Here is a 13,535-nt window from a genome sequence, read left to right as displayed (position 1 = left end):
TTTTACTGTTCTAGACTCTGAAATAATTATACTTGTTAAATGTGCCCAGGTGCAGTTTACTACAGCATGCTGGCAGATTCTTGGTTGATGTTTGTTTGCTGTCTTCACATTTTATGGATAAGGACACAGAAGCTGAAGAGGTCTTGCTGGTTACACCCTCTCAGTAGCTCCACAACGATTTGCACCTGTTTGCTGAAGCCGAATGTTGCCTCCCTGCTAGGGCGCTCAGGCTTAGGCAGGCCCTGTGTACGGATGGAACTCCCCCCTGGGATGTGTGCGGGTTTTTTGTTTGTTTGTTTTAAATGGCACTGCTTGAAGAGTTCTGATATTTCAACTGCAAATACAGTAGACAGGAGATGAAGAAAGACTACACGTATAATTCTGTAAGAATGATGGAGAGTTCCTTTGAGAAAACATGCTGGTGTTAATGATAAGACCCTATGGCAGAGTGAAAGTTCTGTGTCAGTGGTGTAGAACTAATGTGTGCCTTTTTCCCCTTCCCTTCCATCAGGGCAGAGCTTGGGATATGGCTTTGTGAACTACATTGACCCCAAGGATGCAGAGAAAGCTATCAACACCCTGAATGGATTGAGACTTCAAACCAAAACAATAAAAGTATGTTTAAAGTTCTTTTAAATCTGCTTGTAGAACAGAAGTTTAAAAAATTAAGGTTTACTTTCCTGTATTTATTTTGAGTCCTTACAAACACTTTTCTGGGAGACAGAAAACATTTTTGTTTGTAGCACAATGGGGAAACTTTATTAATGAATACTATATGTGATTGTAATCACATATCAGTAAAGGCCTGAGTGGCTAAATAAGTACTTCATGAAGCCTACTGAATTAAATCTCCTTGCCTAAAGAGAATTACTTGAAGAATCCTTAGACTTGTCCTGAGTGCAGGGATTGGTAGTTGTGTTCTATAAAGGGTTTGCATGCAAGTGTAGCTTCTGTCACAATTTCTTGTCCTAGAATTTTCAGTCTCTGCCCTGGAATCATGAAAGTATCTATAGACACTACATAAATGAATGTATGTGGCTGTATCTAAGAAAACGTTATGTATGGACAATGAAACTTGAATTTATATTTGTGTTTCACAAAGTTTTTCCCCCAAGTTAAAAAACGTAAAGAACATTCTTAGGTCACCGGTCATGCAAAAACAGGTAGCATTCTGGATTTGGTGGTTGGGCTGTGCTCTAACTCTGTTCTAGTAGATTCAGCTTACTTTGAGGAAGGTGATTAGAAAGCTTACCTGATACATGGGCTATTTTTTCCTCTTATATTTTTATTTTCAAGACATATAGTAAATAATTTTGTGGATACTTCTCTGCTTTAGTGTGTTTTTTAAATTCTTATGTGGATTCTCTCTGGATAAGAAGTTGATCTAGTTTATAGTATAGATTTCTTTTCCTTTAGAAAATACAAGTGATGTTGCTTCTAGCAAATTGTTAGAACCCATACCGTCAATTTACTCTCCTGCCCAGCGTAGACATTGCCAATCAATCATGAAACTCTTTCTCATTGAGTCTAGATGTGGCTCCCAAATATTTTTCAAAATAGTGTTCCAGACAACCTTTATCAATTGACTCAAGTTGGAACCTGTTTTCTACCAGTGATTTAAGAAATCAGCTCACACTATAGCCTGAAGTGGTGAGGGGAAGTTAGTCAAGGCTGACTGTGGCATTCATCTTGCTTAGAGACTTGTCTAGAAGATTTGTGCTCTTTTTTTTTCAGGTATCTGGAAATGCAGTGTCATCTTTGTGCTTAAAAGTTACTTCTTTTAGAATTGTCAGTTAAGGTAATTCGTTAACCCTGGGTAGTTTTGACATCTTTTACTTTATATTTATTGGCCCATAAAAAAAAAAAAGTCCCATCAGCTGTGTTTTCGCTAAAGAAAACTTCATGGTGGCTCCCAAATACACTAAAATGTAAGGTGTCCAAGAATTCTGTGTGTTCCTTGGACTTTTTTAAAAAATGAAGTAAAAGATTTTACCCTTAAGGCAGAAAATGAACTAGAAAATTAGATTTTTAGTACAAAGATAATAAAAACTTAAGTTTCCTTTGAATTTCTTTAAAATCTAAATTGCTTTTTATGAATTGTTCACACCTTTTATATTTTTTGTGCCAAGATATTAATATTTTAATAATACTAATAAGTAATAATCAAGTATTATATATGATATATATATATGTGTGTATATATGTGTATATATATGAAGGACATCCAGCATCTAGTTGTCTATAGACTGTTTTGTCTATTTCCTGCATATCTGTGCAGGTATCCCCTTCCCCAGCTTAAATTAGCAGGAGTCCTGGATCTCGGTATGTCTTAGGCTGAGGACTTGAGATGTGGTTAAGACAAGCTTGGGGTTTATGGTTGAAATGGCTGTGCCCAGGAAACACCCTTTTCTGCACTCGAGACAAGTCATCCTCATTTCATTTTTAGTTCTTTTGCATATATCCCAACTGCTGTAATGATTCAGAATAAGGTAGAAATGCAGAGGAAACTGATCCCCCTAAGAGAAATGTCCAAGGTTTTCAAGAGACCATTGATGACAGCTGCTTACTTACTGTCCATGATCCAGACTTCTTTCTTCAGAGCCCAACTGCTTGGGCTGAAAATGTGGAAGAAAGGACAGTAATGCCTTGTGGCTTTTATACTGTGACATCTGCTATTCCTCTTCTGATTTTCTGAAATGCGGGTGGGGTGATGGGTGAGCAGCAGGCTACTACTTTCCCCACCCTCATTTGGTTCCTGTAAAAATATCAGATAACAGCTGGTATCCTCAATTTGGCCCAGATTTCACTGAGAGGCAAAGCAGACCACTTTCCAAAAGTCTATATCACCAATTTTGCCTGTTTTTTTTTTTTTTTTCATTTTTCCCTTTAGTTTGAATTAGACAGGTCCTGTGTATTACTGCAAAGGTCTTGAGACAGATTTTTTTAGTGTTCACAGCTATAAGTACCTTTTGCAAGCTGTATTTCTTTCCAGTCCTGGGGATGCTGTTTCATAAGTTGGTCTCTTTTTCTCTTTTCTCGTCCATCCTGATGGTGGCTGTTGGGCTAATCTTAAAAAATACCACTTTCCTCTAGATATTCCTCAGAAGGAATTCTGTCATGTTCTTGTTTCACCACATCATTTGGCTCAGTTTTGGAGACTTGTCGCCAGTGCCGTTGCTGTTCTCCAGTATAGTAACACCAACTCTTTCCTTGCAAGTGGCTCTCTTCCCAGTCTCTGTGTATGCTCTTGGGGCTCCCACTTCCTGGTGCACCCTTTCCCGTTCATTTTTGGTTTAGTTGCAGCTGTCCATCTTTTGGAGCCCATCAGAAGTCCCACCTGCAGCTGCTGCCTTGCTGAGTTGTTCCAACTCATGCTGGGTCCCTTCTTGTTTTTTTTTTTTTTTTTTTTTTCCATGAGGAGCCACAGAAGTTTTGGAATCATGTTGTGATTTAGGTATAAGCATTATTTTCTGTCCCCAATAAGAGTAAAGACCATGGTACTCTTAAAACACCAGGCACAAAACTGACTCAAATATTTGTCTTCTGATACCTGCATCAAAACTCTCACCCATAGCACCATGCATTATTTCAGAAAGTAGCAACTTATTTTTATTTATCAGTATACAAGTGTTTGTGTACCCCTTGAGTTTAGAATTAGACACAAGAAATACCGCTTAACAGTTAGTATGACTTTGGTAAAATTCCTGGTTATTGGAATATTGAAATAGTGAATCAAGTGCTGTGAACGGTGGTTTATTTAGCAGTTTTTCCTGGGGCTTTCTAACAGCATCAGCACAGTAGGGCTTCGGGTAATAGATGGGATGTTGAATAAATGACATGTACTTGCTGTTTCTGCAGTGAGTTGAGCAAAGTCCCTCAGGTACTGTGTGATCCTAAAGCAGTTGTTCCCAGACTTGGTTACATGATAATCACTGGGACAGTGAGAGAAAAACAGGTTGCAGGACCCACTTCAGCTCTATTAGGTCATCTCCAGATGAGATTTAGGAAAGGATTGGTTGGTGGGTTTGTATTGGGGATTCTACCACTGAGCTACATCCTCAGCTCTTTCTGTTTTGAAACAGAATTTTTCTAAGTCATCCAGGCTGGATTCCACTTGCCTTCTTCTCCCCTTAGCTTCTTAAGTTGCTAGGATTATAGGTGGGTGTGTCATAGCACAATGGCAGATAATTTGTGACAGCAAATCTGAGGCCTACCACTTAGAAACTGCCAAAACATACCTTTTTATTGGTGAGTTTTCTGTTTGATGTTTGATGTGCAAAGTTCCATTTGTCTTCTAGTTTTTGCCTTGGTAACTACCCTTTTGTGGTTAATTCTTTCAACTATACTACTACTTCCATTTTTTTTTTCTTGAGTCTGCTAGATGCTAGATTAGAATTTGGAGCTTAATATGATTCAAACAGTCTTTGCTTTTAGAAAGCGTGAATTAGAAATTAGAAAACTTAATATGCCCTTGTTGGAATTATTTCAAGACTGTCACTATTAGGTTAAAAAATCTCAATATAGTTATTCTCTTTTCCTATGGAACACTTTTTTCCTAAATAGGGAGAAGTCCTAGCATCTTATCTCCATAGGGATATCAGAGCATCCTTCAGCTACATGATAGGTAGCTCTTGTGGTTTGAACCTTGCCCACGTGGTCCCTGATATTGACATGGTGAAAAAATGTGGGATTGTTACAAGGTGTTAGTTTCAAATATTAGAGAAAAGGTGTAATATATGTACAATTCAGCTACCAAGGGGGCAAAAAAAATCTCTTTGCAGCATCAGAAGTGGTATTGTGGTGGCAGGAGCTTCTCATCAGCAGCTCTCTGGTCCCCATGGGAACCATGGCGGACTCTTCAGGGGTCCAGTGGTTGAAACGCGTCTCAGTCCTCATGTTCTTTTTCTGCTCATTTTGATTTTAGGGTACCTTAAGTGTTGATAAAATGTAAATATAATAGGAAATATTTCTGGATTAAAGCAGTGCAGACTTCAATTCATGATCAGAAGTAAAATAATTACTTTTGCAAAATAAAATCATTTCCAAACATGTATGTGCATGTGTCCCCATCATGTGCTCTGGATAGATGATTATGATGAGTACAGTGAAGTGGCCGGGTGACTGCTGCCTGCTCTCCCAGCTGTTGCCTTTTCTACAGGTAGCTTAGGAAACTCTAGTTTTCCAGAATTCTTGAGGTGGTTTTTTTAAATTGGAAAATAGGAGCCATTTTATCAAGGAATAGAACTTTTATTCTTTTTTTGTTTTCATGGGACTAGGGATTGAACCCAGGGCCTCGAATATGCCAGGCAAGCATGCTACCACTGAGCTAGATCCCAAGCCTATTTTATTTTTTTTTTCCACTTTTTAAAATCCGTGCATTATAGTTATATACAGTGGTGGGATTTGTTGTTACATATTCATATACACACATAATATAGCTATATAATTTGTCCAATATCATTCTGCAGCAATTCCCACTTCAGTTCCTCCTCCCACACCCTGGTCTCTTTACTTATCTCTCTTTGATTTTCATGAGACCCCTGCCTCACCCTTTCTTTTCCTTTTTCTCCTCTAGCTGTTACATGTGAGAAAGAAACATACGACCCTTAGCCTTCTGAGTTTGGCTTATTTCACTTATCATAATGATCTCTAGTTTCATCCCTTTTTATTTTGAGGGAGGATCTCATTATGTTGCCTAGGCTGGTCTCACATGCATTGCCTCCTGCCTCAGTCTCCCTAGGAACTGGCATTATAGTCATGTATCACTGTGCACGCCTGGAATTTTTTATTTTTATAGGCACTGCCCTGAGAAACCAGTCTCTTCTCTACCCACAAAAGAAAACCCCTTCTAGAAATACTACCAGCATAGAAAAACTGCCTGAATTTGGTCTTGAATAAATAGATCTTTTTCTTAATCATTCAGGCATAGAACACGCTACACTTACCTTTGCCTAAAGATGATTAATTTCTATTTAAGCCCATATGGAAAATTTCTATTATAAATAATTGAAATGTTAAATATTAATAGTAATACCCATCCTTAAAGTTTGACAGCAATTAAGCAAAGCTAATAAACCTTAATTCTAAACTATTAAATTGCTTTTAACTTTTTGTTAAATTTATTTCTGTTTCTAACTATCCTATCTTTTTCTCAATTAGTAAATGTCATATTTGCAGTTAAAAAAAATCTGTTTAGCATGAACTGGACTCTGAATATAAGAAGAATGTAGAACAGTATTTCTGAAGTCTTATTTTCCCTAAGTCACCTTGCTGTGCAACCTTGGACAAATGTTTTAACCATTTAAGTTTCTATTTATAGCTGTATAATGTGTTATGGGTATAAATTGGAAAATCTGAAATGCACTGAAATCTGGAAATTTTGAATGTCATCGTGACACCACACATGGAAAATTCCACACCATGAAGCTTTATTTTATGCACAAAATTATTAGAACTATTATATAAAATTACTTTAAAGGGTATGTGTATAAGGTATACATGAAACAAATGAATTTTGTGCTTAGACTTGGATTCTATCCCTATCCCTAGGTTATCTCATTATGTATGTGCAAGTATTCCTAAGTCTGAAAACATTTGACATCTAAAACAAATTCTGGTTCCAAACATTTTGGGTACGGGATACTCAACCAATAATTGACTTAGAATAATTAATTTTTACTCATAACTTATATTCATAATATTATTTATATCTTTGGGGGGGAGAAATTTTTTATGGTCTCTGAAAAATTACATGTTAATTGTTTTTTAACGAGATGATATTTATCCTGTGGAATGAAGTGGTTAGGGGTGACAGGCAGTATCCTATTCTGTTGACAGTTTTAACTTCTCCCCTTTACCACTGTTGAAGGGTTAGCAAGAATAGTAAAATCTGTGTTGAGCAACACCGTTCTATCTTTAACATCTTTTACTAGGATTATTGAGATGAGCCTGTTTTTTTTTCTTTTCATTTTAAGTTCTGTAAAATTTAGTTCTAACTATTGAGAAATAGCATATAGGTGCTGTGTAAAATGGACCCTAGTGTAGGGAAGGAAAGGGCATGGAAGATGGAATGTAAATTTGCCAAGGGCTTGCTCACCTGGAAGGTGCTCTAATAAAATGCCTGCAGCACAGTTCTGAGAGATTTGAGACAAATGTCACCATTTTGAGAATGACACAGTGCGGGGCATGGAAGTTTGAAAGCTGGCATTAGAGGAGGCACTTGGAATTTGTTAAAGCAAGATGGGAGGCCCATATGGAAGTGAGCCTGAGAGTGAGGAGGGATAATAAAAGCTGAGTGTGCTGCAAAGGGGACTTGCTTTAATTCTCAGGTGAGAGAGATTGGCTGAGTTTTCAGCAGAACAGTGATACAATTGGGCTTGAGTATTCATTAAGAGAGGCAAGTTGGCTTTGTACTTCAACTCCCCATATCTCAGCATCACACCTCACTGCTTCTGTGGGTTTATTTTTTTGTGTGTGTGTTTACTTTTTCTTAATTTTTTTTGAGGGTTTATTATTGGTGATGGTACAAAGTGTAGAAATTTGTAAATCATCTATTATACTCCTCATTTTTAGACTTGTCTAAGGATCATTATTTACCTTTACCTTGAACAGATTTGGAAAATTAGGATATAATAGTTTCAAGGATAGGCCTCAAATCTCCTGAAAACTTATATGAGATGCTAGCCTAATAAATGTCCGGGCAGATCTGTTTGTAGAGTACAAAAACGTTCGTGGAACAATATATGCCAAAATTGAGGCAAGAATGGAAACATTGAGTAAATGATTTTGTCTTTTTAAAAATACAGACAGACCTGGTGCATAATTTCTTTCATATATTGTGTGTGGTGCTGGAGAGAGAATCGGCACATGCTAGGCAAGCATTCTACACTGAGCTACATCCTCCCCACCCCAACTTTCTTTTTAATCTGTGGTTTGGAAGAATATTCTAGAACCATATGTCAGGCTTTAACAGTATATTGCTACTTCTGCTTAACAAAAACTCTTCAATATGTTTAAATAAAATTCTTACACCTTTAGAGTCCAGTAGTACATGGTCATTATTTGAGGTGAGAAATAGGGATGACTTTTTGATTAATGTGTTATTTATATAATGCCCTTTATGTGTTTCTTAGAATGCTCCATTATGAGCTTGGGTCTTTTGACACACAAATCCCAGAGGTTTCTTCCTAACCTAATGGGGTCTTGGTTTGGATTGGTGGTGGCCTATAGGTTCCTGACTTATTTGTCCTCCCTTTGGGACTATTATGTTCCTCCTGCTCCTTCCATCTACTGCCAGAGTGAGAGTTGGATGACATTTGGGAATTCCCAGAAGGCAATAACTTGTCCTTCTTCAAACAAATTTTCTTCAGATATCTTCCCCCAGTTATTACAATGGAGATAGCCAGCAGAGAGGGAGGGGTGAGGACCGGGGTACCTGGTGGCAGGGTCCCCAGTTGGATTGCTGTCCTTGTGGACCACAGTGGAGGGTGATGGTGGGAGCCTCAGTAATTGACTGAACCCATCTTCCTTAGGAGGAAGTTGATGGATCATTTTGTTACCCAAGCATGCTGCTCCACAGGAGTGTCATAGCCCAGGTGGATGCCTAAACAGTGAGGTCCATACCACAGTATCCTTGCTGTTTCTTTTCTGTAACCAGTGTGGAGAATTTTAGTTTTTATAAATTCTTCTTTTGGAAAAGCTGCCTCTGTGATCCTGTGCTTGTTGAAAGGTGGGGGAAAGGGCACAGAAGTCATTCTTGTGTGGCTTTACGAAATTGCTCCTTTTTTGTTTGTTTTGAGGGGGGAGATGCTGTTTTTGAAATTCAATCACTTAGAGTCCGTGGGAACTTTGAGGTATTTGTAGGCCCTAGAAGGTAAGTATAAAATTGGTTGTCTCATAATAATGAGGCTGAGGAAGGGGCTCAAGTGCTCCACCATAAAGTACAGCCATGTAATCAGATCCTTTTGGGTTCTACCCTAGCAAGGAGATGGGATTAACTGATACTGATCTGAATGACCAGGACTCCTTACACCTGAACAGCTCTCTTCTCCTTGGCTCTTCCTACTCTTCTATAAATGTGCATCTCCAGAAGCATCTCAGTGAGGCACTTTTAGAACTTCACTTTGTTTTTGTTCTAATTAGTTATACATGACAATAAAACACATTCTGATACATTATACATAAATGGAATACAACTTCTCACTCTTCTAGTTTTACAACATACAGACTCACACCAGGTCATGTAATAATATCTAATTAATAATAGGGTAATGATATCTAATTCATTCTACTATGCTTCCTACCCCCAAATCGCCTCCCCTTTCTTCATTCCCCTCTGTCTAACCCAAAGTATCTCTATTCTTACCTAGCCCCCCATTCCCTTACTGTGAATTAGCATCCACATATCAGAAAAAAACATTTGGCCTTTGGTTTTTGGAAGTCTTTATTTGGCTAACCATGATATTCTCCAGCTCCATCCATTTACCTGCAAATGCCATCAGTCCATTCTTCTTTAAGGCTGAGTAATATTGCATTGTGTATATATAGCACATTTTCTTTATCCATTCATCTGTCAAAAGGGCATCTAGGTTGTTTCTATAGTTGGACTATTGTAATTGAGTCGCTATAAACATTGAAGTGGTTGTCACTGTAGTATGCTGATTTTAAGCCCTTTGGGTATAAAACGAGGAGTGGGATAGCTGGGTCAAACAATGGTTCCATTCTGAGTTTTCTGTAGCACTTTGCTTTTCAATGGTTGTTTAATAAGAGGAAGGTAGGGTTGGGCTTCAGTTCATTTACAGTCCAGGAAAGGTGATGCAAAGCCAGTTTGGCTACAGTCTTTTCTGTCCTAGCTAGCTTGAGAATTAAGGTGAATGTGCTGCTGGCTTCCCAAGATGGAGCCCTTCATTCTTGCTGTCTGTTTTTCATAGTAACGTCAGAGGACTTCTGTCTTTTTATATGGATTCATGGAGAAACAGCAGTGGTCTCTGATAGGCATATACTTAATCTCTTCCATGAAATGAAGCTTAGTGTAAGGGACTTACTCTTCTTAACAGGTGCTAATAGCGCTACTGGCTTCATTATGGCTAGTAGGATAGCTTTTGTTTTCTCCTGCCTCATGTTGTTTATTGATGATTTACTTAGAACAGGTTGTAGGTTCCACGTACTATAAATAAGCCCGATACTCTTGGGGGCCTTTCAATGTCTCGAGACTGAACAGAATTGTTAGGGTTGAGGGGTTGGAAGAGCTATATTGTCTTTGAGGTTGAGCTCTTGAGACAGTCCAGAACTTCAGTCTGGGATGAAAACTGGTGTATGGAAGTCATATTTAGAAGATAGGTGAGTGAATGTTGATCAGGCTTTTTTTTTTTCCCAATTATAATTGAACAACAAAGGAATTACTGTAACAACTTCCTGGTTCTATTTTATAGGAGACTGTCCCTTCTTCAAGGATGCTTTTCTAGTAGGTTCTGAGAATCTTTGTTAGTTTTAAAATGACCAAAAAGTACACTAGTGTTGATCTCTTTAAATTTGTGTAAGCTCTTTAGAAAAGCATGAATGGTCCATTTCTTTTCACCCACTTTTGCCAGAATTTCCCAACTTGTCTTTAGCATCACTTTTTAGCTAGAGTGCTACATCAGACTTGTTTATGGAAGTTTTGTTTCCAGAAGTATTTTGACATGTTGCTTATGGGCAAGTGGAGAGGACTAAATTTTGAAAGTACACAATACATAAAGTCTGATCCTTCCCTGCCCTTTCTCCCCGACTTCTTTGCAGGGCTCATTGGAATGTGGCAGGATTTGGAGTCTGGATTTGTTTTTAGTTTTCTCTTTCTTGGTCTAGTTTTCTTGTTCATAAATCTAGTACCATGTTGGAGATGGTACAAGTGTATAGGGTCACTGTGAATACCACTTATCAGGGCAGAACATAACTTGTGTTGACTTGTTAATTACAGAAGGCAGTGATCAGGAATATTCCATTGTTTCTTGATCTTCTGTTTCTATGTCAAAACTTTATTTTAGAAATCTAGCTGGGGAGGAATTATGAAAAAGCTACCCTTACTCTGAAGGAAATAATTGCAGTGCTTAGTTCTTTTTTTCTTTTTTCTTTCTTTCTTTCTTTTTTTTTTAGCTATTTTAGCATTTATTGTAATTTATGTTATGGAAAAGTGGGTTTAGGGAGAAAAAGCAATAAATCTTCCGGTGTGCTTTTTTTTCCTTCTTCCTTTCTTTTCTTACTTTTTTTTTTTTTTTTCATTTGGTCATTAGTGCAAAGTTTCTTCCTCCCACAGGAATGAGAAATTTAATCCTTCCTGCTCAGGTTCTTAGGTTACTAATGAGTCCAGAAATGGCCATCAGGTGAACCACAGGAAGGGCAAGGACAAACAGCACTCACATGGTCCTGAAAACTGATAGTTCAGGAAAAGCATTAGTTTGCATGAGTTTTGTTAAATGTCTGTATTAACACTTTTACTGTCCCTGCTTGCTCTAGCTAAATGACTCTATTCCCATTCCTAGAAAGATTTGAGAGTGGTTTCCACCTCATAGAACCAAGCATAGTGGTCTTTTCACAGAGGGCAGGCTCGACTGATGGGCTCCCTAACCCAGCAGTCACATCCAAGCAGTCCGAGTTTTAGAAATTATTTTTGGATGTGTTTTATGGGCTTTGTTTTGCTTCTACATTTTTGCATATGTTGATTTGTATTTTCTAAAAATGCTTTCAAGTGATGTGGGAATTTGTCTCATTCAGAAACTAACATCAGTGGATGGTAAGGAGGAAGGTTTGGTATCTGATTTTTATGAACTCTCCAGGAAATACTAATAAGCCCCAGAGTTTGAAAATCACCTATTATACATCTATTATGCAAGAGGCTGCCCAGACTTTCATGTCCATCAGTATTGCTAGGAAGGAGTGGTTGATAAAATTCAGATTTCTGGGCCCCAGCTGAATCTGATCATCTACTAAATGAAGAGGCCAAGGAAATTGTATTTTATAGGCCACCACAGGTGATTCTTAAAACAGGTGCTGGCCTGCCCTGAGAGCCACTTTTTAGTGTACCTTAACAATTTCCAGTGGAGTACTCTGTGGTGCTTGTTTCAAAACAAATCTGCGGGTAAATAACAAGATTCTCATTTGTGGTTTATGTTAAACTACCTTGAGTGATTGAAACTAATTAATGTGCTTTTAATGGATATAATGCTGGATTTACCCAAGAAATAATATTCTTTTTTGTTTGCTCGTTTTCAGCATTTGAAGGTCATTAAATACTTTACCAATATATTAACATAATTTATTGCATATTTGATTCTGAGAGTATTTGGGGGATTGCCATATGGTTGTTCGGGTCTCATCCATTTAAAATGGGTGTTTCTCGTCTTGAGTTCAGCGATAACTAATATGGACCAAGATGACTGATTCTGTAGATCATGAAAATTATTTTTTTAATTAAATAAAAATTTGTCCTTTTTATAGCCACTCCCCACATCGATACCCCTCTCCCACCCTTCTTAATATCTGGATATTTGCACATTCAAGCTAGGGCCTGAATAAATGGGAATTTGAGTTCTCATCATAAGACCTCCCACCTATAGCATGCTATAAACTTTTTAGGACAACACTGATTATATACAACCTTGTTAATTTAGAAACCCGTTGACCCTGTGAACTGAATTTTGTCCCACAACTATATAATAGGAGGGCATACTCTTGCCAAAGGTTCAGAATGTTTCATCCTGCTCAGATTTGCCCCCCCCCAAAAAAAAGATTAATAAGAATTTTTCATGCTGGGGCTGTAGCTCAGTAGTAGAGTGCTTGCTTAGTATGAGCGAGGCCCTGGGTTCAATCCTCAGCACCACATAAAAATAATTCTATCCAACTACAACTAAAATAAATAAATAAATAAATAAATAAATAAATATTTTTTAAAAATAAGAACTTTTTACTACCAAGTATTTTCTTTGGTGTTCTTTGTTAAGCAGTGTCTTGGGGGAATTGTTGAAATATGCATTGCCTGCACACTATTCTGGCCCACAGTGTCAGATGGACTGTGAAGGAAGATCTAGAAATACCCTCACCTTTGTACTTCTTACCTTGGTGTTAAAGAGCATTGATCTACCAAGTAGTAAAGGGGATGCTATTTGGAGATTTAATTACAGCCAGCAACAGTTACTGATGCTATCAATCAGTGAGACTTGGGGAAAAAGGGCCCAGTGCCAGATCATTAAGGGTAATTAAATACCTGGGGACAAGATTCTCAAGGTAAAGTCAGGGTCTTCCACAGATCTGAAACAGGAGAAGAGCACTTTGCCTTGGAGCAAAGATAAAGGTGGTTGTCCCCTCCTCTCTGCCCTCTTTTTACATTTCTGAGCGAGTTCTATAAATGACAGTGAAACAGTCTCTTTATTGTGTACTGTGTAGGTTGTCATGTTTTCCTTTAAAACCCTCTTGTAGGATCTTCACCACTGACACTGAAAGGGCTTTAGGAATACAGTAATTATTTTTTATTAAAGCTGTTTAGGGAAATACAGCTCAGGTGT

At 37.9% G+C, this 13,535-nt stretch overlaps 1 protein-coding gene across 25 annotated transcripts in view; it reads left to right on the top strand.

The window, feature by feature from the left end:
- Nucleotides 1-13,535, top strand: part of Elavl2 (ELAV like RNA binding protein 2) — a 152,696-nt gene that overhangs the window by 114,062 nt on the left and 25,099 nt on the right. For all 25 annotated transcript variants that reach the window (XM_078047715.1, XM_078047706.1, XM_078047711.1 and 22 more), the window contains one exon: nucleotides 512-615. In XM_078047715.1, coding sequence (XP_077903841.1) covers nucleotides 512-615 — 104 coding nt within the window. The remainder of the gene's footprint in view (nucleotides 1-511; nucleotides 616-13,535) is intronic.

The sequence above is a fragment of the Ictidomys tridecemlineatus genome, chromosome 4, assembly GCF_052094955.1.
Source record: "Ictidomys tridecemlineatus isolate mIctTri1 chromosome 4, mIctTri1.hap1, whole genome shotgun sequence".
NCBI classification, from domain to species: domain Eukaryota; kingdom Metazoa; phylum Chordata; class Mammalia; order Rodentia; family Sciuridae; genus Ictidomys; species Ictidomys tridecemlineatus.
This window is presented reverse-complemented; position numbering and strand designations above follow the sequence as displayed.